This window comes from Sander lucioperca, chromosome 2 (genome assembly GCF_008315115.2).
Source record: "Sander lucioperca isolate FBNREF2018 chromosome 2, SLUC_FBN_1.2, whole genome shotgun sequence".
In the NCBI taxonomy this organism is placed as follows: Eukaryota; Metazoa; Chordata; class Actinopteri; order Perciformes; family Percidae; genus Sander; species Sander lucioperca.
The window spans coordinates 38,500,388-38,527,876 of record NC_050174.1 but is presented as its reverse complement, the minus strand read 5'-3'; the positions used below and the strand labels follow the sequence as shown (position 1 = coordinate 38,527,876).

The following is a 27,489-nucleotide window of genomic DNA, read 5'->3' as shown; positions in this document are numbered from 1 at the left end:
GAAATGGAAACATGGTGTCAAAATCCAGTGGGCACAGCCATGAATCACATGCCACTGTTATCTTTTTTTTTTTTATGAATGAATCGTAACCACTACACCGTGAAGGATGTGGCAGTCCTTTTTGATAGCACTTGACTGGGACACAAAATGTTCCTGAGGGAAGAACAAGTGAGCTGAAAACAAACAAAAAACAACTGAGTGTAAATATCATTTAACACCAACTGTGCAGTATATTCTTTTGAAACGGACCATGAGATTTTGTTAATAGACTCGTCACGATATCAACATGTTACTATCATTTCGCTTTGTACATTTTTTTTTTTTTTTTTGCATCTCTCTTCTCTGACATGGTGCTGCTAATTATCCTCATCGCTTCACTACTTTCTCCTTCCCTCCGCCGGCCGCCATGTTGGAAAGACGACAGAAACATCTCGCCTGCCGAGTGAGACGTTTTGAACAACGTCGGGTTTGCCGTTTTCAGGAAAATTCAGTTTAATCTTACGATTTAAGATTGCAAGCCCATTTCTACCAGGAGAAGAAAACAAAAAAACAGATACAAAGTTAGAAATTAATATTACATTATAAATTATATTTATGAATTATTTAAAATAAATCTACTCATGTCAACTCAAAATGATGAGATATCAATTAAACATTTTGACTAGGTACTTGCTATCGATTCATCATCCGATCATTTTCTTGATCAGTCTTTGTCAGAAAAGTGCCTGTTACATTTTTCTTAAGCCCAAGTGTCTTCAATAAACATATGTCACATAAAACAGAGAAAATGTTCTAAAAAAAGGGATCTTTAGTATTTTTATTTTTAACAGCAAAGTGATATTTTGGTTTAACCCTGGACCCTACTATTGCATGTGAAGAAGAGTGTTTTTGGTGGTTTAGTTCTTCCAACATGGCGGATCATCCTCCATATCCATCAGAAACCACTTTTCAAACTGTGCCATGACAGGCTTATGTGTTGCAGAACTACTAATTTACCCTGCAGGACGGTTTCATGCGGTGTCTGCTGTGGTTTACGTGTCAGTGATGGCATCAAAATCTTTCCTCTCTGGGCTCTCTCTCTCTCTCTCTCTCTCTCTCTCTCTCTCTCTCTCTCTCAGAAAGTGTGGAAAAAATTTTGATGATTTCCAGATTTGGAAAACCTGTCAAAATACAGAAAAGCTCCTTAAATCAGGCCGTAAAACACAGTGCGTAGGAGCCCAGATGTCTATGATCTGTTTCTTTAAAGGAAAAATCCAACCTAAAACATCGTACCACTGTTTTAAAAAAGCAGTTTTTGGTGATGCACTTTCCATTTTTTAGGGTCCATCTTTCTGTTATTCCCACGGATACAAAGTTACATTTCTAACAGACTTCTTTTTTGGATTGTGCACATTTTCTCTCTGCACAGTCAGTGCTAAGTGATCTGTTTTATTGACCGTTAGCTAAGCCCCATATGCAGTTTACAATGATGGTGGCAAATTTACCATCACATTTCTTAGTTATTTCTGAAAAATTTGTGTCTTTGATTTTAGACAAAAGCAGCTTCTCATTTCAGGCCGGCGGCCGTAGATTTTGCCAGTTGAAATAACAGCTGTCGCTAACTGATTTTGTCAGCCATAGCTTGCTACCTTAAGCTGACCTTTTAATGTTTCCAACTGACTCGATTTAAAAGGAGAACGCTGTAAAAGGGCTCTTGAATGTGCACTTATGCTTCAAACATGATATCAGGCTTAAGGCCTGAGGCTAAAAGTCAAAGTATGAGGAATAATGTAATGCATATTTTCGGTTTGGCTGCTTAGCTTACATTCTTTTCACATATTTATGCTTTAAAGATGAGGACTACCTATGTCTGACAAATGTAAAGCTGTCTTTGGTAACATTGGCTGAAGTTAACATAACTTGTAATCTCACGCACTTTGGCCCTGGAAGTAACACTCTGTTACTACTGAAGGTTATGAGAAAGTTAGCCGGACATGCTAATGACATGCCGCTTATGTTATAGCACATAAACATGTTGCTGAGCATCCTGGGAAATGTTGGAAATCACCAATTAAGGGACAGTGGGTTCACAAAAACCACTTCATGACTAAATATCAAAGGTTGGATTTTTTCCTGAGTTGTTTATATCACTGCAACAAATACTACATTGGCCTGGATTGCACTGCAACCATGTATTGCCTTTTTTTTTTTTGTTATTTTCACCTGCATGAAGTTCATAATTCTTTTAACGATCAAATGAATGAAGCGCCTGCGAAAAGCAATATGGTGACGAGCGGCAGGAGGCACGTAGTCTGGCTGTCGTGGATGTTGTTGGTGCCAGTTTGGCGTGAAATCCTTTGATGTTGAACACTGTGACCTTTGACCTTTTTCACTCTGCCCTCTCCGCCTTTTGATCGGCGCGTCATGTTGAGCACTGTGAACTTAAAAAAAAAAATTCTTGTTCCCTCTTAATGGCTCATTTTGTTGGCGAGCAGCGAAGGCGTCAGGCTTGACCCTCCATGTGCCAAAAATAACAAGGAAAGAGAGAAAAAGGTTGCTTTTTACAGACAAGTCCTCTGCCTTTCACAGTGAGAAAAAAAAATAAGTTCGTATGTTTACTGTTGTCGTATTTTTCTGGAAAACAAAAAAAAAAAAAGGGTGAGAACACTGATGTCTGGACCCGTTTCCCTGTGAAGAATTAGACTCGTCCAAGAAACTTGAAGCAAAGATGTTTGTCCGGAGCTGCAGATGAAGCTGCTGTAGAAACCCCACGCTCATGAACTTATCCTCCTTGTGTTTTAATGTCTCCTTTAACATCTTTCAGGGTCAAACCGCTGCCGAATTTGCAAATATTCAAAAGTCTGCCGTCAAAAATCAGCAGCATTTAACCATAAACTACAGCCAAGATGTGTTCAACACACTTCTGGTTGAATTATATGAAGGAAACAACAAATCTCCCTCACTTTTATTAACAACGTTGTGGGGACCGAAACGGTAATGAAGTGAATACATGTCACGAGTTTTTGATCCTGCTCACCTCATCAGGAAGACTTTATGGTGTGTAGGAACTTAAGCATTACTCTATGGATTTCCTCCAATTGGTGCTTAACATTTCACACCGAACTTTGAGATGTTTTCGCTTTCTTTTTGGCCAAGTTTCAGGGATGAGAACTATAGTTGAAAACCACTCAAATGATGGTGAAAACCCAACAGAGCAGTGACAGAAACATTAAGAGTGTTACAAGCATTCATCGGCACAGTGTAAAGCTTTCTTTCAGCTGTAGATTAGAGTTTCTCCTCCATGCTTTCATAGCAACCTGTTTGCCACAGGACCTTCAATACACCACAGTGTCTGTAAAACAAAAAGTGTTCTGGTGTCTCCTACTTGATGTTGGATTATGGACTATGGACGGAATGTACTGCAGCAAATCTACTACCACACTTATGTTCACACTGAAACTTTTAATTGTTTACAGATTTCCCGAAAAATACATTTTTTTTGCAAGGGTTAAGTGTGAATAATTCTGGATTTGTCTTATTGTCAATAACTCCCATGAAAAGACCAAAACCCACAATGTGTTAGTGCGTTTCTCAATACTTTCTGACTTCACTAGTTCCTACTCAAGACGTAAAAAAAAATATAAAGTATAAAAGCCTGTATAAAATATATAGTTTCATTTTTTTCTAAACTGATGGGTCACATGCTCAGTAATTTCCTCCTAATTCCCTAAATGTTTAGTTCCTTGTCTGTGTTTGGTTGGGACTAAAACGTTCATATTATCAGGCCTTTGATTAAAAAACCATCTCTGTGCCAGGGGTTCCTTGTCTTCCCAGTTGAACACAGTAACACGTTTCTGCAGCAGCTCCGTCTCGACTTTAAGCGTGTTCTCCGAAGACGTAAACATTGTGCACATGAGTGGAACTTTAAATGATTTCCCCCCGCGATCGTTTCTGTGCTGATGAGGTTGATGTTGGACTGGTTTGTGTGTCGTCGTAGCCCGTGTTGACAATGACGTACCTTTTTGTGATTTGATCTGATTCTGTGCGAGTTCGAACAAAAAAGGCTGCGTTTACAAGAAGAAGAAAAAAAAAAAACTGGAAACCAGCTGGGTGTGGTGTGTGTGTTTTTATTTTTATTTCTTGTTTTGTTTTGTTCCCCTGAACTGTGCTCGGGTGCCATTTTCCATTTTAACAAAAAGAATTTCAGAACTTTTTCTAACTGCAGCCTCCTTTTGTTTTACTTTTCCCCACAAACACCTGTGTAGAATACAAAACGGTCCTTGATTATGTCTTTGTTTATTTATTGATTTGTATATAGAGATTTTGTTTTGCATTGTACATTCTCTCCTTTCTTGGTTATAGATTAATATATTCATGTATATACAAATAAACATTAAGTTTATAAAAGTAAAAAGACTCTCTTTTCTGTATTGCTTCTGAAAAAATCTCTGCATACCGATACGGAAGCTAAGCATTGTACTGCTAAACGCCCATTTATGCTCTTTTCTTTCTCTTCTTTTAGATATTATTAGAAAAGTAAAGCTAAAGACTTTAAATTTCATAGATTGATTGATTGACTAATCGATTGATAGGTTTATCATGTCATGTTATGTTTCTTTATTTGAACAGGGAAAATGCACAAGGGACATTAACCTTAACAAGGAAAGATGTAATGTACAGTACTGGGTTATAGCAAATTGCTATTTTCCACCCGTAGTCCCTGGGAAGGTGTGCAGTATAATAAAATTGTAAGAAAAATTAGATATTACAAGAAGATTAGACATTAAAAGAGCACAAAATACCCCACCCCCAACACACACAAGACACACATTATGCTACTTGAGTATTTCCATGTTATGCTATTTTATACTTCCACTTCATTACATTATGGATGCAAATATGGCTACTTTTTACTCCTCTAGATTTGTTTTAAAGCTTTAGTTACAAGTTACTTTACATATTTATATTATTAATCCAAAAAAAAAAATCAACTGATAATAAAATGTGATATATCTATTATAATTACATACCCAACTGTATATACAGTAATTAGTTTATTATATTATTTCCTATATTGTAATATTGCTACTGTTCTACTTAAGTAACAGAGCACTTCTTTCACCACTGTTGATTATTGATCAATTTGTTAATAAACTAGTGTAACGTCATCTCTCAGCGACAGGACGTTCTTGTCATTTTGCGCCTGCGCAGTAGAACAGAGCTTTGTTATTTCATTTCAGTATGGCGCTTAGCAAAACGTTTGGACAAAAACCGGTTAAATTTCAGCTCGAGGAGGATGGAGACTTTTACATGATTGGATCGGAGGTTAGTAGTTCACCTTCTGAACAAACCGATACTTTAATGGTTTACTTAATTGGCAGAAAAGTGTCGTTTAACCTGGCAGCCTGTCCGCTAGCAGCTAGCTAGCCAGCTAACGATACAGGACAGCACACCAAGACCCATTCATTTATTTGTCGTTTGATGTCAAATCAACTCCGAATATGCGCAAATATAAAAACACATTAATGTATATGTTGATTTAATGGAATAAATGTTGATCTGAAAACGTTCGTCCTTAACCAGATGTCCACCTGCCTTGCTTCGGCTGAGCTAGCTAAGGTTAAACAATAATGCTAAGCTAGCTAGCTAACGGTGGCTATTAAAGGTTCAGGTTATGCACGTTAAAATAGCATAGCGAAAAGGTAGAACTCATACTTGCTAAATAGATGTATTATTATTATTTTCTGGTATTTTGTGGCGTGACTTATGCATCGGATAATCGACATGCTGTGTGCTGGCGTTGGATAATAAACCCACAGTAAATCTCTCCCTGACCTAAATTTACTCCAGTTGCAGTATTCAATGAAAAATGAAGTCGAAAGCCCACATAATAACTGTAATGTCATTTAACCTTGCGTTTTATCAACAATAACTCCCGCAGTCCAATATCTGTAGGTGTTCATACTGACGTTATTTAAGTCAGAAGGACATACAATTAAGGCAGCACAACGAAGGAAATGGCTGTATGTAAAATAAAAAAATAACAGATTGATCAATCAATTATTTCTTTGGTCTATGAAATGTCAGACACAAATTTCCCATAGCCTAATTTGACAAATCAAATTATGTGCGAGCAGAAATCCAAACTCAAAGGTATTCAGTTTACTATCATAGATACAGTGGCACTCATACGTTTATGAACCCATGCTAAAGTAGACTAAAAAGAGGAATAAAAAAAAAATTGATCTTAATGCCTAATTAAAAAAAATAAGGAAAAGTCAGATTTTTATTTCATGGATCCAGGATACTATGTATGGCAGTGGGTACTTTCCATAAAATCATCTCTCAATGCAAATCAAACCAGCTATTAGGCTAACTGAGATAAAACCATGCCAATCTCTAGGTATGGTGAAGGGGATGTGATGATGTGTGGCTACTTTAATTCCAAAGGCCAAGGGAACTTTATCAGGATGCATAGTATCCTGGATCCATGAAATAACTGGCCTTTCAAAATAAAAATCTGCCTTCCTCTATGGGAATTTAACATAGGGGTGTACTGACTTATGCGCCCTGTATTTTAAGGAAGAACATTTATTAATTTACGATACATTATTCATTCACAAAGAAAATTGGTGTCCTTAAAGATTTTTATTAATTGTATATTATATTAATATTAATTAAGGCATTAAGATCAATTTCCAAAAGATGATTTTTTTTATTCCTCTTTTTAGTCAACTTTAGCATGGGTTCATAAAGTCATGAGTACAAGAACATAAAGAACATACGAACATAAACACGTTTGCAAAACTGGAACCAGCAACATCAACAAAAAAAGACTCCTCATCAAGAATCTTAGTTTAGCCAAAATGGTCTGCCTTCTTGTTGCTTGATTCTCTTTTTGTTTCTATTTCTGTGTGTTTGTGTTCAGGTGGGAAACTACCTCCGTATGTTCAGAGGCTCTCTGTATAAAAGATACCCGTCATTATGGAGAAAACTGGCTTCGGTAGAAGAACGGAAGAAAATAGTGGAGTCCTCACACGGTCAGTAGAGTGCAGTCCTAACACACAAATAAAGCTGGGAGCGGTTGAGCTGAGCTTTGAATCCCCATCATTATGTGTTTCCTCTAATATGAAAGGCTGTTCTACTTGGAAATTATGGTCTTATTTACTATTATTAATTAAAACAAATTTAAGAAACGCCCGGCAATTCAATTATATGGAAATTATGAGTTATTGTTTTAAAACATTTCACAACAACACAAGAACAATTAAAGACAGAAAAGTATACGGAGTGTTTAAGAATGTAGTGTTCATCTGTTTCTTAACAGGCAAAAATACTTGAGAATGAGCTCTTAAAAGTAATGTAAGCATGTAAAACCACATGCTGGTTATCTCACTGATGGTGAAATTAATTTGTTTTGCTTTTAGAGGTGGGGGTGTTGTGATGAGGATATACATTTTGTGACAGTGATGATCATTTATATGGCTGGCCAGTGCTGATTTTACTCTTGTTCTTGTCATTCAGATCACGGCTACACTCAGCTGGCCACCAGTGTGACTCTGCTGAAGGCTTCGGAGGTCGAGGAGATCCTCGAAGGAAACGACGAGAAGTACAAAGCTGTCTCTATCAGCACTGAGCCCCCTGCCTACCTCAGGTACCACAGTCACCTCCTGAAAACATTGTGCAGACAGTCTCCTCTGTAAAGTGTGATGTTTGTATTGGAATGAGATAGGGCTGGGTATTGTTCACATTGATACAGTACCAATACCAATACCATGACTTCGATACCGGTTGCTAAAAAATACTGTTTTCAATACCAATTTTATAAAATCCATTTTAACAAAAACAAGATACAAAATTACACATTACGGCACAAATCCTTTTATTTATTTTTCAGCTCCTACTACGTGAGCCCCGTCTCTGTGTAACGTAGAGTTTTTCCTGCGTGCCTTTGCGACGTAACGTTAGACAGCCAATCACAATCATTATTAGATCTTGATGGAAGCATGCTGCATGCTTATTGGCTCACTGATGCTGACGAGATTTACTCCTTAGGTATTGGAATTTGGTATTAAATGAGGGGGCATTTTTTTTATACTTTATACTAAAGAGGCATCTCGTCAGTGCCTAAAAAGTATTGAATTCGGTGCCCAGCCCTAGAAAGAGTTCTCTGTAATAAGTATCAAAAATCACAGATTTTTACATGTTAGCATCACATCAAACGGCTCCTTGGGTCACACGTATAACGAACCAGAATATTTACATTACCCCCTTTTCTAAACATATCCAATCCTAGTAGAATGTAACCTGTACATTTTTTAACATAGAAGTCTATGTTGGTGAGATGAAATAAGAAAAGAAGCCCATCTCATTTGCTATGATTTTTAGTTTCACGTGCATCCATCTGTCTTGTTCTGTCACCAGGGAGCAGAAGGCGAAGAGGAACAGTCAGTGGGTTCCCACGCTGCCCAACAGTTCTCACCACCTGGATGCGGTGCCCTGCTCCACCACCATCAACCGCAGCCGACTGGGCCGCGACAAGAAGAGGACCTTCCCACTGTGGTGAGCAACAGGAGCCTGCACGAATCACTCCGTCACTCTCTGTATTCCCTATATATACGCCCAATGGTTAACTCTATAGTGAGGGGTAAACTGAGATTCCAGACACGCATGAACCAGCATCGTTTAACGTAAAAATAGTGCGGCATAACTGTGGTTTTCACATCTATCAAAGGCGAAGCATTGCATCGTAAGATTTTTAGAAATAACTTCTTTTTCAATGCGTTGTGGGAATTATTGAGGGAACTAGAGAACATTTATGTTTATTTCTCATTGTATCCTTTTTCTAAACTAAAATCTTAGATCTTCGTAGGTTAAAACAAGTATTTCACTCTTTCAAACAATGAATGTAATGGAATTAAAGTAATGGTTTTTGTCTCTCTCCAGATATAACAATGGTACTACTTGATATTAGACCGATCAGATCTTTTTAGTTGTCTTTTGGAAGTTGTATATAACTTAGTATGGCTCTGTCGCCGTTTTTTATATTATCCTTTCTTATTGTCGGAGTTTGGAGAGTTATGGTATGTTTAAGTGCACGTTCCCACTTGTTCACTTCATTGGGTCTAAATTAAGGAAGAAATTCTGGTTCTTTTCAGTTGCTCCTCGCTATAAGATCGCCTCTTGAACAGTTTACAATGAGCAAAGGGATTTAATAGTGGTTCGGTCTTTGCAAACATGCTAAAATCACACATCTACGATCACAGAATCCTGTAGTTGATTCGCTTTCAGACTACAAACAAACTGCACTGGAGCCGCTTGGAAGCACGCAGAGACCAATCTTTTTCAGGCGGTCTCGACCGTTTGTTTGGTCCCACACCAGAGTGTAATCGACAGCTCAACGGGCAAATTCATAATATTTAGATTTAACCGAACCAAACAGGTTAGGTGTGAAACCTAAAATAAGAGAGACCACACATAGTTAAGGATTAAATTAAAAACATTTTTTTTTTAACCCAAAATAAAAATTACTTATTAAAAAAAATAGGACAAAACATGTATTTCAATAGGGAGTGTGTGAAAAACATAATGGAACCCAACCCTGCTGGCTGTGTGAACTGCTCAGCTCCAACCTTAACCCTTGTGTTGACTTCGGGTCACATTGGCCCATTTTAAATTTTGTTTTATATCAGAAAATATGGGACGTAGAAATAAGCGCTGAAAATGTGTAGAAGAAAAATTTAAAACGTTGGAAAAAGCAAAAACAAACTGTTTTTTTTTCAAGGTTGAAGGGAAGACAACACAAGGGTTAAATTGGAAACGGAAGGCAATCATGCAGAGAGGATTCAGGTGTGGCTGATCCTCCTGCCTCACCTTGCCACTCGGCCTGCCTCCTAAACACCTGCAGGAAAAAAAAATACTCAATGGTGCCCCCGGAGTGGGAGGGGTCATCACAAACCCTAAATATGTTATGCGTTATACGTGTACTACATCTCCACACTTTCCTTTTTATAACCACTTTTACGACTTCACCTTTTCAGAGAATGCCATGATTGGTGTCATGTAGAGCAGACAAACCTAAGATAAGATAAACTCAGAAAAAAAAGAAACGCCCCTTTTTCAGGACACTGTATTTCAAAGATACTTTTGTAAAAATCTAAATAACTTTTAGAGATCTTCCTTGTAAAGGGTTTAAACAATGTTTTCCATGCTTGTTCAATGAACCATAAACAGTTAATGAACATGCACCTGTTGAACGGTCGAAAGAAATAACAGCTTGCAGGCGGTAGGCAATTAAGGTCACAGTTATAAGAAAATTAGGGAAGTAAAGAGACCTTTCTACTGACTCTGAAAAACACCAAAAGAAAGACGCCCAGGGTCCCTGCTAATTTGTGTGAACGTGCCTTAGGCATGGTGCAAGGAGGCATGAGGACAGCAGATGTGGCCAGGGCAATACATTGCAATGTCCCTACTGTGAAGACAGCGCTACAGGGAGACAGGAAGCATAGCTGATTGTCCTCGCAGTGGCAGACCACATGTAACAACATCTGCATAGGATCGGTACATCCAAATATCACACCTAATATCACACAGGTAGAGGATGGCAACAACAACCGCAAGAACTGGCCAGTCTGGTGCAGTACATGATAGGGTTGCACGATATTGACAAAATGTGATATTGATTATGAATATTGCGATATCGATATTAATTTTGATATTTTTTAAACATATGTAAAATTACAAAAGTTAGGGGAAAACGCATCAAAATAGATTCATAACAAATTAAACAAGTTTTCTTACAACACAAGGTTTATTTCAACTGACTCTCATATTGGACTGGTCCAACATGAATAAATAAATAAGGACCATGTCTACAGAACAGGACATGTTCTACTGGTGGTACAGTATAAAATATATAAAGAGAACAGGATACAACTTTTCTTTCTTTACTCTGATTCGTTTTGTTTTGTTGTCTCTCTCTATTTCTTCACTTACACTGTCACTCTGTTGAAATATGCACACACGTCACGTGGTACGCTTCATAGGGTTTGTCACGAAGTGGCCCCGTGCGCTGACGTGCACTAACGTGCAAGTGGCACGGTAACTGGCCAATGAAATGATGATCATTCTAGCGTTTCAAGCGAGCTCTAAGTCAAACACAACTAAGCCACACAGCCAACGGACGGGACGCAGCGCTCCACAAAAAAAAAAAAATTAATTGAAAAAAAAAAAATATAAAATATAAATAAAAAAATATTGCATACTTTCGATATAACGATATTGAGTCGATATATCTTGCACCCCTAGTACATGAGGAGGAGATTCACTGCAGTACTTAATGCAGCTAGTGGCCACACCAGATACTGAGGGCTACTTTTGTTCAGGGACACACTTCGATTTCTCTTAGTCACATGTCAGTGAAAATTGTTCAGTTTATGTCTTAGTTGTTAAAACTTTTAATGTTCATGCAAATATTTGCATATGTTAAGTTTGCTTAAAATATAAAAGCAGTTGAACGTGACAGGACGTTTCTTTTTTTGCTGAGTATATTTACAGTGAGTGCAGTCTATGATTGTAGCTACTGTCGGTAAGTTTTTGCCCCCCGCGTGTTTTGGTCTTCTCCAGCTTTGACGACCACGACCCCGCAGTGATCCACGAGAACGCCACTCAGTCTGAAGTTCTGGTTCCGATCCGTCTGGACATGGAGATTGAGGGACAGAAGCTCAGAGACGCTTTCACCTGGAATATGAACGGTAACGTCCCGTTGTCACTTTCTCTCAGCTCAGGAAAATTTGCTATAAAAAAAAGACTCAAAGCACCGGGAGCCTTCTTCCTTTTTAAAAAAAAAATAATAATAATAATAATAATAATTCCAGAGAAGCTGATGACGCCAGAGATGTTCGCTGAGATCCTTTGCGACGACCTGGACCTCAACCCGCTGGCCTTCGTCCCTGCCATCGCCTCAGCCATCCGACAGCAGATCGAGTCTTATCCGACAGACAGCATCCTGGAGGAGCAGACGGACCAGAGGGTCATCATCAAGGTGCGCTCTACACTGCCAATAGCTCTACACTGAGCATCTTTCACACGTAATGTTTTCATGCCACACATCCCCCAGAGTTATACTTGTAGTGCAGACATGTTTTTTCTTCCTCCTGTTGATTTAAATGTTTTTGGTTTCCAGTTGAACATCCATGTTGGGAACATCTCCCTGGTGGACCAGTTTGAGTGGGATATGTCTGAGAGGGAGAACTCTCCAGAGAAGTTTGCCCTGAAGCTTTGCTCTGAGCTCGGCCTGGGCGGAGAGTTTGTCACCACCATCGCCTACAGCATCCGCGGTCAGCTGAGCTGGCACCAGAGGACGTACGCCTTCAGGTACGGTCTCTCAAACCCACAGCAAAGTATGTTTTTCTCGGTGTCCAGCACCAGTTCCAGTCTCACCCACTAAGCTAGATTAGATTAGATTGATGTGTGCTTTTGTACCTGAAATAGTTAATGAACAGTCACAAGCCAAGTTTTAGCTCAAATTTTGATCGAGATTCCAGAAAATTGGCAAAAGAAAATGTGAACTGGAAGAGTATTCTTGAGAGCGCAGACCTCCTTCAAGGCATACCCTATCTCGCAGTGTTAATGCAGTGGGAGTTTTCCCAGCTGGGAACATATAGTGCGTTCCATTTACCTCTGAACTCGGGATCCGGAGCTGGGAATGACATCACGTCAGAGTTGAATGCGTTCCATTTTCATTGTTTTCATTAGCTCTAGCCAGGTTAGCCATTGTTAGCAATACCGGTTAATAGCAATGCATTACGCTGTTTTTTGTGCATGCAAACAGTGTAACAACATGTCCACAGATAGAAGTTGGACACCACTGTGTGTACGACTGATTTAGTGAGACACAAATAAGACATAAGTGCTCATAACTTTGTTACTACAGCTTTCACAACTGTTGATACAGGGGGCAGCCGTGTTGGATTTTGAACTCGGGCTACTGCGAGGTTGTCCGAGTTCCGAGCTTGGAATCCTGCTGACAGAAAAACCAACAAACGGACAAACCGAACCGAAAACATGACCTCCTCGGCGGACGTTTGTTTGTTGGTATATTTTTAGGATCCTCATTCTTCCTGAGGACGTAATATTTAATACACGTTTTCAGCCTCTGCTAATATTACCTAACCTTAAAAAAAAACCGTATTTAGTGTTAAGTTATTCTTTAATATAAAAAGAGGAACACTGGGCAGTTAGAAAAACAGGCACGTGTTTGTCGTATCGGTTCTGTAACGCACAGCGTGATGAATTATCATCATTATGTCAAACTAATGCTGTAGCATAATGCTGTGCTTTATTACCGGGACATGATGTAGGCCATTATGATTGTATTGCAGTGTTTTCTCCACTTTTTGGAGGGAAAAATGTATCATATTTTAAATAAGTATTTGAAAACTTTTAGAAAATGTGTAGTTTCCTGGTTTTGAAACTGTTAGGGAGTTGCAGAAATAAACAGCGTGGAAATGTCTTTCCTGTTACATCTCTGTTGTTGCCATGGTGACATGGCTGTGACCCCTGACCTCTCTTCTTGTTCGTGATGCTGATCCAGCACCTGAAGCCTGAGATCTCTCTCTCCTGACATGTTTTTTATATAAAGTGAAGTTGAAGGAGGTTAAATGAAGGTCTTGTTTGCGGCTCTCGTGGTTCTTCTTTGGGTGAAATGTATCCGACAGTCTGCTGTCAGGATGCGAAGTAATGACATGTCTCGAAACCAGCAGCGCTGACCTCTATCACAGTCGGACATCTGGTCTGGAAGAAATGTTTTGGTACCAACATTTTTTCTGCTTACATCATGACAGCGGATGATGAACAGTGAGCCGTGCAAAGAACCAAGCATGCATAAAGTTACAAAAACAGATTTGTTATTTTACCATCGCTTCTCACGCTTGTTTTCATGTTTTCTTTGTTTCCATGGAGTCGTGATTGTTACCTGAAGTATCTGCAAAGTCAGGAATTTGGTTTTCTTTCATGAATTGATTGATTCTTTCTGTCTTTTTGTCATCTTTGCTCCCACTGCTTATCCAGGGCCATCCAAACTATGATACATGTTTCAGTTACATGTCATAATATTTAGTTATTGTAACAGAAACTATGTCTTTGAAGTTCAATTTGCATGTATCTGGGTCTGCTTAATCTTTGGGGGGGTGACTCCACGTGTCACATGGATTTGAAAACCTGGATCTGAGTCCCAACTGGACCTTCAGCTGCAGCAGTGGGAAACATCCATCGAGTGTTGCAGTGAAGCAAATCCAATCTGACTGAAGTGTTTTTTCTTCTTGTTGTTTCGCAGTGAGAACCCGCTGCCCACAGTGGAGATAGCCATTAGAAACACAGGTGATGCCGACCAGTGGTGCCCCCTGCTGGAGACCCTGACAGACGCAGAGATGGAGAAGAAGATCAGAGATCAGGACAGAAACACGAGGTGAGTGACCGCTGTTTGATGGACCTCCAGATGGAGCCTGCTGCTTTTAGTCATAGACGGTAAAAGAAATGGACAAAGTGACGCCGTTGTTTTCCACGGAGACCAGTGAAGGATATTAGAATCACTTTTCCGGTGATGGCTGAGCGTTACTGCGCAGCCTCCAACTGAGCTTGAAGACGTAGATGTGACGTGAGCAACGTGTCTGAAAGTTGGAAGTCTTCTGGTAGCTGTGCCAAGAGAAATCTCAGTCATTCCCAATCTTGCAGAGACGGAGAGCGTAGGTATATGTAAGGAGATAACATAGACACAGGCTAATTATTGCTAACTAAAATGCTAGTTAACATTAGTAATTACACTTAAACAGCTAATGTAAGTCCAAACTGCCTTCCTGAACGTCAAAATGTAACGTTACCTGAAAACAGCGTGTAGTTTGTTTTTAGCATCTCGCATCACACTTTCAGTCACTATGACCACTACTACGGTCAGAAACTTGTGCCAAAATATGAACAATAACGTTGCTGTCAACGGGCTTATCTGCTAATGTTAGCTACCGACCGTTACCTTGAAACCATCCAGCAAATAGACACCATAGGGTGCCGTTACCTGAAACCAGAATAGAGGTTGTACCAGAATAGGCTTATGTGGTTTAATTTTGAAAAAACACCATATTTTTGTTGTACTGCACATTGCTGCAGCTCCTCTTTTCACCCTGTGTGTTGAGCTCTCTGTTTTAGCTACAGAGTGAGGCATCTCACTTCTATCCCATCTTTGTTGGGAGTATCACATGCGCAGTAGATACTCACTTAGTCAGTGCTTGGGCACAGACATTAGTAACGGGGAGACTGTAGCCTAACGTGACTAGATAGAACTACGTGTGAATCCAGAACCAGAATCAGATCCTGAAGAAGGAGGGGAGTCTCAGAGAATTCAAATGTTTCGGCCGATGACGTAGACGGCCCTGCCGATTTTGACCAGCTCACCCGGAGACAGAAGGCAGGACACATTCAGAAACCCGTATCTCACTCAAAACAGCATGGGTGTTTTTTTTTCTTCCAAGTTTGCATGCGTGTGGAAGCACCTGAGATGCAAAATAAATAAAAAAAATAATAATTTTTTTCATAATATAATATGGACACTTTAATAATTGAGTGTCTTCTGTTTTTTTTTTGGATAAAACAAAGACATGAAGACCTCACCTGCAGCTGTGCAAAATTTGGAAGAGCAATTTTTTGCCATTTTCTAGACTTAATAATTAATCACTTAATTGAAAATAAAAATGCCTACAGTTTATTGGTTATGAAAATAAGTGTTGGTTGCTTGAAGACGTCAAATTTTGAAAACTTTTTTTCATTACAAAAAATGAATAAAGATTAGGCCAGAATTAAAACAATTATTAGATGTAGCGGTTCAGTTTATGTCGCTGTTGTTATTTGAGGCGTTGACACTCTGTTCCCGTTCTCTCCGCAGGCGAATGAGGCGATTGGCGAACACGGCCCCCGCCTGGTAGAAGCAGCAGCATCAGCGACCCCTACAGGAACGCTGAGCGTCTGGATTGAGGTATGCCGCTGTCACGGTTTCGCAACATCAGCAACAAAGATGTCCCTCCATCTGACGCTGGATGTCTTTTTCTGCTCGACCGGGTTCTCAATCATCCACCGTGTCATATTTTTTTTTTTTAATTTTAATTATCAATGTTAATATTATGTTCTGTTTGCAAAGCCCCCGGTAGAAAATCCGTCATGTTTCTCTTCCGAACGCTCGGCGTGGAGAAGCTGCTCTCTCACTTTGACCACTGACTTTTACCTGACCACAGAGTGAGAATAAAAACCACACAGCCAGTCTCAAATAATATATTGTTATGTTGTATTTGTTGTCTTTTTGTACATTTGAATAATTCTTACAAAATAAAAAAAAAAGTGAAAGAGCTTGATTTGTCTTGTTATATTGTGCATCACAAAAAGTTATTGAATAAAGTATTTCTGCCATAACTAGGGAACGGCTTTTCTGATATTGTTTTATTAAATACGGGTGCCACTTGTTGCTCCGGTTTCCTCCCAGGCAGGGCTGACCGATTAATCGTTTTTATTTCAAACTTGTGGTTGTGCAATTTCAAAATCTCTAGATTTGCAATTTTAATTATAGCTCACATGATGGTTTTAGGTGGCAAATTCCTCTCTGAGTTGGCAAAAAAACACAAATAAATCTTTTGCTGTACATTTACACTCAGTCAAAGACGGTTTTGTTGAAGATGAAACACCACTCTATTTCATTTATCAATGTTTGAAAAAAATGAGTGGACTGTGTGTTCTCTCTGAGTCTCTGAAAACACAGAGTTGGATTCTTGACTAATATTTATCAGCGGTTCTGTGTTATGAGGGATGATGAAGTATGTGTTTTGTTGTTGGGGGTCCCACAGGGACTTGTTTGCGTGTTGTTGCGCTAAGCAATTTCCATTTTGTCCCTCAGTGTTTGACCCACAAAGGCAGCGGGTGAAAGTGCAGAGTGTGCAGATGGGGCTGATGGGATTTCAGGCCGTCGGCTGTTCTGTGAACCATCAGCAGTGACACAACAGCAAGGGCAAGCGTGTTAGTCCTGCTCCTTTCAGTTCTTTCTAAGCCAGTTTACTCCTCTGGTTCTGTTGACACTAGAGCAGCCAAGCTGTGGTCAGAAATCAGTTTCCAGCTGTTTTTACTTCTTTTACACAGTTGGAGCTCTCTTAGGATGTTTGTATTTCTTTATGCTTACAAAAAGTAAATAGCTTTGTAAAAAGTAGCCAGACGAATCAGAGTCTCTGGCTTATCGCCAGGTTTGGGATTTTGTCAACAACATTGGGGCATAAACACAAATTTAGGTTAGCTTGTAGTTCAGTCCTGAACTGTCTCTTGGGGATCCACATCTTCTGACTTGTCTTTCTGTGTCATCTGATTTATCCAAATTTTGGGGATTGGGGTTGTGTTAGTTGTTTGGCTCGTCGTCCTGCTGCAGATCTCCACCCTGCTGCTCTTCTTGGAGGGGGCGGTAGTCTGGATCCTGCGGCCGGTCAAACATGGCCCGCCTGTGAGGAGACAACGGGGGCAAAAAATCTCATAGCATGTCCTAAATTAGACTAAAAAAACAAAATTTCTTTATACTAATTCACCGTTTCTGGGTGTTTCTGAGAAAGTTGCGGTTCAATACTTCTCCTCTTTCTAAGTGACAAGTAAGATCTTCTTACAGAAGATCTGGTGTCATCAGCAGCTTCCTTCCTCCCGGCTGGTTTGGAAACACGTCTTCTAGGAAGTAGTACATGTGGCCGACACTGATACCTGAGGAAAAACACATAGAAGCAGAGCCACTCTGTTGCACTCGGTGACATGTTCCTTTATTACCAGTACGCACGCATGTACGTTTATTATGACATAATCCCACATACGCAGTCCTGCTGCCCACTAGAGCACCAAATGTGGATTAAGTAAGTAAGAAGAAGAAAGTACTGAGATTTTTTTTTAAATGAAACTACATTTGTGAGCTTTTAAAAAACAATATATATATATATATATATACATACATACATACATACATACATACACGGTGTGTATATATATATATATATATATATATATATATATATATATACACACACGGTGTATATATACTGTATATGTTGTCAGTAGGAACCAATAAGCTTGGAGTTGAGAGCCACAGACACGGTAGGAAAGTCAGACTAATGCATTGTTTTATTGTTTATTTTTTAGGGGTTATTGATACGAAAAATATAGAATAATGCCCTGTTGTTGACCCTTTAAATGTACACTACCTTTTACATTTTTCTGATACAATTAAACTTTAAACTCACTGCTAAGGGTCTGTTAATATAATTTAGGCCTTCTGTAATTTGAAAATGTAATAGTGTAGGTTGCAGGAACAGGGTCTGGTTACACCAGATGTTTGTTTTTGGTTAAATGTATTTATACCTAAAAGGTCGACCACGATGGAGTTTCCGAGCAGCAGTGAGAAGCCCATGAGCACCCAGGGGAGGAACGGGGCCTGGAAGTTCAGGAGGCCGAAGAAGTTCATGCGTACGAGCGGATGTCTTCTACTCCACACGTACACCAGCATGATGATGAAGGCCTGGCCCAGGAAGAAGACGTTGGCGAACAGACCAAACAGCTGCACGCCTTCAGGTTAAATACAACAAATCAGTTGGTTTTGTTTTCATTCCGACAGTAAAATCGACACTGGAGCACGTCTGTTTCAGATGGCGATTAAGAGTTTCAGTTTCTCAAAGGAAACCCCTGCAGAAATAACCTCAATGCTTGAGTCCTGAGCTTCCGGAGTGGCACGATGCAATTCCTTAAAATGTGAGTATTTGTATGACTGAAGTCCTAAAACTAAAGGTTTCCTCCCTAAAATCAGCAGACATTTTGTCTGAGCTGGTGTTATTGTTAACTTAGTCTATATCCACGATGTTCCACTTCCGGGATTGCACTGTTGCCGCCGGAAATTCAGACGAATGTCCCTAATTTCAGCCGGATGTCCGTCATCTTCCGCTTTCTTTGTGTTCAATTTTACTCCGGTCAATTTATGAGGACTGTGGTTAACTGCTCCTCAGATCTCTGCAGGGTAAATCCAGACAGCTAGCTAGACTATCTGTCCAATCTGAGTTTTCCTTTGCATGACTAAAACAAATTTTGAACGTAAACATGTTCCACCAAAACAAGTTCCTTCCCGAGGCAACGTCGTTGCTCCATACGGCACTTAGCGCCACCCAAGACGATTGTGATTGGTTTAAAGAAATGTCAATAAACCAGAGCAGATTTTTCTCCCATCCCGGAATGCTGTGTGGACTAGCCAGACCTTCCTCGGCAGCGCTGTGGAGGAAGGTCTGACAAAGCGAGACTATTGTTTAATAAACGCTAAACACTTCACAAAAAAAGCCAACCTAAGCATGTTAGTGTCCTGATAGAACAACAGAATTAGACCTGCATTTAAAACTACCCATGAAAAACCACACAGCCCCAGACAAACCATAAACCTGCACACTGACTGTTTCACAGCAGCCCAGAGGGACATCTGTGGTGAACAGACCCAGGACTGTACCATTAACCTGGAATGTGAACAAGAGCTTCTGGCTACAAAATGCAGAGCATCATCAAAAAGAGACAGGCTGCATGTACAGTAGCCTGGGTTTACATGCTTTTAGCCAGAAGGGACTAAAACAGAAAATGTTTTCACCTTAAAGGACAAATCCGGCACAAAATTAACCTAGGGGTTAATAACACGTGTACAGAGTTCACCGTTCTCTGGGATATGTTTTCATGCTAATCGAATGTGACCAGTTTTATCGCAAACCGCTAATTAGCTTATAACGCTAGTCGTCAGGGCACTGGTAAAGTAAATAGCACCACACTTCCACGGTAGCATAATGAGGGTCCCTACATGTAAACCAAAGCATTAAGAACTTTGTAAGTGTACAGACAGTCTATTAAAAAGATAGTTTAGAAAGACATTACCGTTCACGTATACAGGCAGGCGCTATCTTAGGAAAACAGTCACAACCAGCCGAACGACGAACGCAATGCTTGAGCAATGTTACTGGTTACTGGTTGCACGGCGTTCGTCGTTCTACTGGTTCACGTGTAGGGACCCTCATTATGCTACCGTGGAAGTGTGGTGCTATTTTGAGCCTTGTTAGTGGTATAGAAATAGCGATTTCTTTTTACTTTACTCGTGGCCCCAACGACTAGCATTATAAGCTAATTAGCGGTTTGCGCTAAAACTGGTCACATTCGATTAGCATGAAAACATCCCAGACAATGGTCGACTCGGTACATGTGTTATTAACCCCTAGGTTCATTTTGCGCCGGATTTGTCCTTTAAAGGTTCAGTTCACCCAAATGACGAGAAAACATTTAGTCAGTCGGCTCTTGTGGTATCTAACCCTGCAGATAGTTTTCTGTCACCACTATGGATGGGTACTAGAAAAATAAAAAATGTCAGGGTAAAATCCATTGAAATAGAATGAGAGTAGAACGGAGTGGTATTTTTTTTTTTTTTTAAGTAAAAACTCTCTAGCTTATTTCTTTCAGTAAATGAGACATCTTTTTGTCTTGGAGCATTGGTCGGACAGTCTGGTGAATAGTGATGGTCATGTTTTTTTTTTTTTGTTGTTTTTTACATTTACACAACACTAGTTTATTAATGAGCACTGTTTCTATTAGATAAACCAATGCATAAGTAATTGATTCAACTGAAAATAAATGGTAGATACATTGCAGCCCTAATCACAAAGTAAAGATCTTTACAACGTTACCTTGGGCAAATTGTAATCAACTTTTCTCACTATTTAACAGACAAAGTGAAAAGTTGATTAATAGAGATAATAGTTGGCAGACAAATGGATAATGGAAATAATCTTTAGTTGCATCCTTATTTCCTGGAGAATATTTCTTTAGGAGAAATATCATTCCAATTAAAACTCTTTACAGAGTGTTTTGTGGATTATTCAGAGTGACAGGGACTTTGTTTCTAAAAAAAGATGAGTTTAAATTGAACCTGTGAACACCACAAGTGGTAGTTTAAGCAGCGTTGCAGTTAGGGCTGTGCAATATATTGATTTTATATCGATATCATGATAAGTGAATAGATATCTTCTTAGATTTTGGATATTGTAATATCGTAATATATTAGTGTTGTATTTTCCTAGTGTTGTATTTTCCTGGTTTTATGAGCTGCATTACAGTAAAGTCATGTCATTTTCTGAACCTACCAGACTGTTCCAGCTGTTCTGTTATTTGCCTTTACCCACTTAGTCATTATATCCACATTACTGATGATTATTTATCACAAACCTCATTGTGTAAATATTTTGGGAAAGCAATAATTGTCAACCCTACAATATCTTTGCAATATCGATATCGAAGTATTTGGTTAACAATATCGTGATATTTGATTTTCTCCATATCACCCAGCCCTAATTGCAATAAAACTTTAGACTGTTCTTTTGCTGAACATCTGAAAGGATACAGTCATCGCGATTCCTCCAAACAAGAACATGAAAACAAAATCCGCCGTCCTTCCCCGGAAACAGCCTTCCTCCAGCATCCGACAGTATCGATAACTTCCTTTAGTTAAGGACTCTGCTGCAAAAATGAATTATTAGACTTTATATTAGTGTTTTTATAGATACACTGAGATATTCATTTTGTGATAAAAGATACAGAAAGATGATGTTGAACACGAAACTGAATCCAAGAGAACCAAAGAAGAGGAAGCTGGTTATCAGGCGCCATATCTGAAAGAAAGAGATAAAAGAAACCATATTATGAAAAAAACACTTTTTCTGGGATTTGGGGTGTTATGTTGTGTCTCTGGTACATCCACACACATACAAACTTTGAAAAAAATCCATCCATGCTGTTTAGAGTGAGATACAGTTTCTGAATGTGTCCTGCCTTCAGTCTCTGGGTGAGCTGTTCAAAATCGGCACGGCTTGTGACGTCACAAGCCGAAACGAGCAGGCTAACCGCAACCATTAGCTCGTAGCGTTAGCATGCTACCTCGTTCTCAGTAGCAAAGCACTGCTACAACACACACAAGTTCACCATAATCTACAAAAGAACTACTTCCATGTGCGCCCTCATTTAGAAGTCTCCCAGCTAATCCTGCCTTGTAACTGACCGAAGTTGTAGAAACAGCCTTTCTTTTACTGTCTATGGAGCTAGCTAGCTGACATGATCTACATCTGAGCTACTGGGCATGTGCAGTGCAATCAAAGATGGTACAGAAGAAGAAGAAGAAAAGAGGTCTCACTCTGTAGCTAAAACAGAGACCAGCTGAAAAGAGGATCTGCAGCAGTGAGAGAGAGCGGTGCAGTACAACACAAATATGGTGTTTTTTGAAAATTAAACCATGTAAACCTATTCTGGTGCAACATTAAAATACAATTATGAACCTGAAAATGAGCATAATATGGCTGCTTTAAATATAATAACGCACTATATGGCCATGTTTGGCAATGTAATAGCTCATAAATGTTACCTGGTATCTTCTGATGATGAGGTCTGGGTTAAAGTAGAGCTGGAAGGGGGTGATGACCTCAAGTTGCTAAAGTAAAATAACACAGCTTGAGATTAATCAGCAAGTTACAGTATGTATCAAGACATGCATGGATTGTGATTATTTTTTGGATATTTGATTTGTTGCATTGGTAACATTAAGTCCCCCCTATTTAGCATATATAAGCATTTAATTAATTGACATTTCAAGTGTTTATTGATGTATTTGTCAACCACTATAACCCCTCCTGTGTGCACCCATAAGTGGAGGCTGTGCGAGCTCTTGAGATCTATGTGACATATTTATTAGTTGTGCATTATGTACACACTGTGTAGTGTATTGAGAGGGGATCCCTTATTAACTGTTACACTGCCGAACGGCATGCTGGGTACAGCTTGCTCTCCGTCGCTCACCACAGTGCATTCAGGAACAGATGAAGAAAAACGTAGCAAACTCAAACATTTCAAGCATCAGAGATGTAACTTTCAGAATAAACACTTTTGTTCCCAGAAATAGCCTGGTCCCAAATAGATAGCTGTTAATAAAAATGACGCGTATACTCTAGCGTTGCTAGGGGACACAACTATGTCATGGCAGGTGTAGCTCCAACGATTTCAACTGCACTCAAGATTAATAATTCAATTAGATATTTAAAACTATATTCATATCTTACACTTCAACTAAAATTGTAAGTGCTTTTTTGCAACTGAATCTCAATAATTAACCTTTAACTGACATGTAAACGGCTTTCATCGCTTTAACTTCATCTGAAATTTCAATTGCTTTGATCTTTTACTCTTAAACTGTTTAGTTTCAAATCTTACACTTCAACTAAAATTTCAAGTGCTTTCTTGGACACTTTACCTGACGCTTCAACTGCTTTCACTGATTACACATCAACCAACATTTCTACTGTCAGTGCCTGCAAATCAACAGACACTGTTTTAAATGCACAGATTAAAGCTACAGCACATCAGAACTTTAACACAAATCTCAACTGCTGTTGTTTTTTTACTCTATAACTGACAGTTCAACTGCTTTCATCTCATACTCTTTAAATGAGTTCAACTGCACCCTGTGATTACATGTGAACTAATGGCTCAACTGTGTTCAGCACTCTCTTCAACTGAAACAGCTCAATAATTAACCTTTAATTAACATCTATCAACTTCTTTACACTGACACCTCAATTCCTTTCAATACTTACATTTAAGTTTCAGCTTTATTGTCATTATACAATACAGGATTGCACAATAAAATGCTGCTTTTTCACTTTGTAAACCTATTATATGCACAAAAATGATATATAACACAAATAAGGAAAGGGGAAAAAGCCAAAAAGCATAATATGAGCGCTTTAAGCTTTTTCTCGTTGGAAGACACATTTATTTTCTCAGCGAATGTGTAAACTGTTTGCTGGTTAGTCTTTTATCAATTTGTTTCACATTTAGTTAGTTATGTAATTTAGCTCTTAATATAACAATAACATCTTGTAGATTAGTAGCTTGATTGTGAATTCCAACAGGGAAAAGTTAGAAATGAATAGTCCCCTACTATCTCTAAATAATTTGTTTCCTGTCTAATCAAAGCTTGGAGGTCAGAGTTTAAACTCTGTTGTTGTCTTCATTGTTACCGACATGTTGTTGTTGTTGTTGTTGTTGTTGTGTCTTACCACAGCAGCGGTGGTGAGCACGCAGGCGGTCGTGTAGGCTCGGGTCACCACGGGGATCTGAAAATACTCCTGAGTGAAGCTGTGAGCCATCACTGATGCTGCTGCCTCACTGTCAGCAATGATTTACTCACTGAATGCACCGCACAGGCCCCGCCCCCTCTCTCTGCCACCAGCCAATCAGATTCACTCATCAATTAACACCATCCACCCCACACACTGCAAACCTTTTACACATTATAGTCACTTTAAATGCAAATAAATTAGAATCCAGATGCAGAAATTTAGTTTTTAACTTGCTTTCTTTTTTCTAACATCTCCACATTTAATCCCAGTGTTGTGATATCTTCCTTTTTTTATCATATGAACTATATATTAACCTATTAAGAAAAAGATCCTTAATCTCAGTGGGATTTAGTTTGTAAAATGAAATTTGTATTAAAAGATATTTTAAAAAGTTACATAACTGACAATATTTAGGACTGAAAAATAAAAAAAAATAAGATGACTTATTTAAACTAATATTGTGCATGAGAATTTATTTACAAAATGATACATTTTCGAAAGACTTGACTTGAGGAATTTACAATTTAAAGCTAAAAGTGAATCAATATTTATATTTATGTATTTGTTAAATCACTGATTATTCAGTCTATGAAAGATTGAATTAAAACATGTTTTAAGACATAACAGCATCATTCTGTTACAGCAAAGATCATAGTTTTTTCTAACATTGTAAATTATTTTTTAGCAAAATATTTTAATTACGGCTAATTGCTAAGTCTCATACACAATAAATGTGATGTTTCTAATTACGAAAAAAATTGCCATTTATTAATAATATTAAGAAAATTATTCAGATTTGACTGGAAAATAAACTTCTATGTCTTTCAACCAGTTAAACTCATACAACGCACTATTTTTCTTTTAAACATACATATTTTTCTCACATTCAACACAAAGACTGAAGTAAGTAAGTTGGTCAAAAAGAAATGTATTTCCATATGCACAACGGGTAAAAAAAAAAAGCATCTAAAAATTTAAAATTAATAGAGTATCTAGTTTTAAATCTTTCGTAGTATATCAGCTTTAATCTCTCCAGACGCAGCAGCGTTTAGTAAAAAGGTTATGGTTTTATTAGAAAGAAAACAATATGCAGTTCATACATTTGAATGTACAGGGTAAAGGCTACATATGAGTAAACAATAATAATAATCAAAGACATCAACAAACAGCAACACACTTGTACTAAGTTGTTTGTGTATAAATATTCATTCACTGATTAACACTTGAGTTGTAGAAATGATACAACAAAGTCTGAATGATGAAAACTGTAACGACTCGTCAGCGTCCCGCACTGAAAAACAAACATCTGATGAACTCCACAGTTTGTGCTGAGCCTTCACGTTTCAAGTGCTGCAACCAGGAACACAGCGGTTCTCAACCTGGGGGACCTGACCCACAAAGAGGTCGGAACATGAGTTTATCAGGTTCGTGAGATCCTTTCACTATCCTGCAGTGGTGGAAGAAGTATGCAGATCCTTTACTTAAGTAAAAGGTCCAACAGTGTAAAAATAATCCATTACAAGTAAAAGCTCTGCATTCAAATTTTACTTTTAAAGTATAGGAATATTAAAATAAGTGCTGTTGATGTGCACTGTTCTCCCACAATGCAATGCACCAAGGAAGTGGAGGAGGTGCTCACAGCTGGAAAACATTAAAGTAAATTGCAGTTGGGGGCAAAACAGCTCCAGAAAGATCTTGGAAAACAGAAAATAAGAATTAAATCTTAGGGCACCTGCCCCGTTTAGTTCGGTTGAATTGCTCTAGAGTTAGTTTTTCCCCTTGGTGCGGTTTGTTTGGGCAGGTGAGAACGCAGCAATCGCAATCGGGTGTGCACCAAAAGCGGAACGCTTTCAATCCAACTCTGGAGCGGTTCGTTTGCGGTGAGAACCTGATCCGACCTGGAACCGTACCAGCTATACATACTCTGCAAGTCTGAGCTAATGTCTCCTGTTGTCAGGTGTGTTTAGCAATTTGTGATGCGGCAGAGCAGCAAACTGTAGCAGCTTCAATGTTTCTCGTCACTCGCATCTCCGTGGTCCAACCAGCCGCCGCTAAAATTGGAGACAGACGCCGGCAGAGCAGAGCGAAGTCTCGTGACCAGAGAATACGTAGTAACATCTCTCACGAAACAATGTCTGATCATTTTAATGAAATGAGCTGGTTTGACCACGGAGATGCAAGAACTATGAACTAGTCCAGAACACAGGACCTTCTTCCTGTATTTACTTTCTTGCTCCCGCCCCCCAGACACATCCGACCAATAAGAGGAGTGAACGTTTTTGCGGGATTTATAATGACTCATTTTGGTACGCTTGGATTTTTCCAGGTATGAAATGAAACCGAACCAAGGGGAAATCGCTCCAAGTTTACAAACTCATCAACTGATTCGGACCAAAGCAAACGAACTACAGGTGTGAAAACGCCCTTAATGAAACAAAGTCAAAGTCCTGTTAGTATAAAATGGTAAAGTATAATTTTTGTATACTAACTGCAACAACAGTTAACTATTTACAGCTTTGATTAACAATGTATTTTATAAGCTTATCTTGTACATTTCTTTATAATAAAATGAATTATTATCTACAGCTATCGAATAAATGTAGTGGAGTAAAAGAAAAATGTCTGGCTCTAAGATCTAGTGGAGTAGAAGTATAAAGTCGTAGAAAATGGATATATTCGGGTATTGTAAAAGCACCTCAAAATCCTACTTAAGTAAGTGTACTTAGTTACTTTCCACCACTGCCATCCAGCTGGTTATCTATGTGATGTAACGTCTTGGGAAACACTGGCTTCGTCTAGTGATTCGGGGGGGGGGTTGAGAACCGCTGATCCACGCAGCAGCTGCTGTCCCTGAATGTGTCACACTGACCAACCTGAATAGAGCACCATGTTATGTTATATATAAGCAATGACTTCATCAAGCATGAGACATGAGAGACACAAAATATGAGGAAATATCTCACTTCTCCTGCTGAACTCTAGATGGCGCCCTGAAGCTTTTTCGTTTTCTTTTTTTTTTTTTTTTACCACCACATAGGCTCTGCAGACTGGTGAGTGATCAACAGCTTCATGTTAGAGGAGTGACATCAAAACATGACATACAGTGAAGTTGTGTCCTTTTGCTTCACAATATGAACACCTAATAAAAGGCCAGCACTGTCCACACAGTGTGCGAACAATCAGCCGCACAGATTTGTGTGTAGTTAGGTCAATGTCAAAATATAGCAACATATACGCTTGGTTGAGGTGGAAAAGTTGGTGTATCTATGAA

General features: G+C 38.9%; 3 protein-coding genes across 9 annotated transcripts in view; 2 read left to right on the top strand and 1 right to left on the bottom strand.

Annotated features, from left to right (window-relative positions):
- si:ch211-251j10.3 (uncharacterized protein LOC799483 homolog) overlaps positions 1-801 on the top strand; it is a 64,992-nt gene extending 64,191 nt beyond the window's left edge. For all 7 annotated transcript variants that reach the window (XM_035997180.1, XM_035997179.1, XM_035997178.1 and 4 more), the window contains exon 18: positions 1-801. This exon is cut by the window's left edge and continues 1,145 nt beyond it. The gene's annotated coding sequence lies outside the window, so the exon portion shown is untranslated.
- A 4,347-nt stretch (positions 802-5,148) lies between these two features.
- On the top strand, positions 5,149-16,360 carry smarcb1a (SWI/SNF related, matrix associated, actin dependent regulator of chromatin, subfamily b, member 1a). The gene is made up of 9 exons (XM_031305638.2): positions 5,149-5,304; positions 6,908-7,019; positions 7,504-7,633; positions 8,404-8,541; positions 11,605-11,732; positions 11,856-12,022; positions 12,164-12,354; positions 14,315-14,446; positions 15,914-16,360. Exons 1-9 carry the CDS (start codon positions 5,221-5,223, stop codon positions 15,951-15,953), a joined length of 1,122 nt encoding a protein of 373 aa, XP_031161498.1. The 5' UTR covers positions 5,149-5,220; the 3' UTR covers positions 15,954-16,360.
- Positions 16,361-17,137: 777 nt separating this feature from the next.
- derl3 (derlin 3) lies at positions 17,138-24,282 on the bottom strand. The gene is made up of 7 exons (XM_031305639.2): positions 24,156-24,282; positions 22,466-22,531; positions 21,646-21,719; positions 21,452-21,545; positions 18,400-18,595; positions 17,661-17,751; positions 17,138-17,501 (listed from the first exon to the last, which is right to left on the bottom strand). Exons 1-7 carry the CDS (start codon positions 24,243-24,245, stop codon positions 17,402-17,404), a joined length of 711 nt encoding a protein of 236 aa, XP_031161499.1. The 5' UTR covers positions 24,246-24,282; the 3' UTR covers positions 17,138-17,401.
- Positions 24,283-27,489: the final 3,207 nt, after the last annotated feature.

Excerpts from the sequence above, each read along its gene's own strand:
- smarcb1a (XM_031305638.2), top strand. The coding sequence starts at position 5,221 with ATGGCGCTTAGCAAAACGTTTGGACAAAAACCGGTTAAATTTCAGCTC. Across the intron at positions 7,634-8,403 it reads GAGCCCCCTGCCTACCTCAG|GGAGCAGAAGGCGAAGAGGA; the intron begins GTACCACAGTCA and ends TTCTGTCACCAG. Across the intron at positions 8,542-11,604 it reads AAGAGGACCTTCCCACTGTG|CTTTGACGACCACGACCCCG; the intron begins GTGAGCAACAGG and ends GGTCTTCTCCAG.
- derl3 (XM_031305639.2), bottom strand. The coding sequence starts at position 24,245 with ATGGCTCACAGCTTCACTCAGGAGTATTTTCAGATCCCCGTGGTGACC. Across the intron at positions 22,532-24,155 it reads TGCTCACCACCGCTGCTGTG|CAACTTGAGGTCATCACCCC; the intron begins GTAAGACACAAC and ends ATTTTACTTTAG. Across the intron at positions 21,546-21,645 it reads GTGTTCAACATCATCTTTCT|TTATCGATACTGTCGGATGC; the intron begins GTATCTTTTATC and ends AACTAAAGGAAG.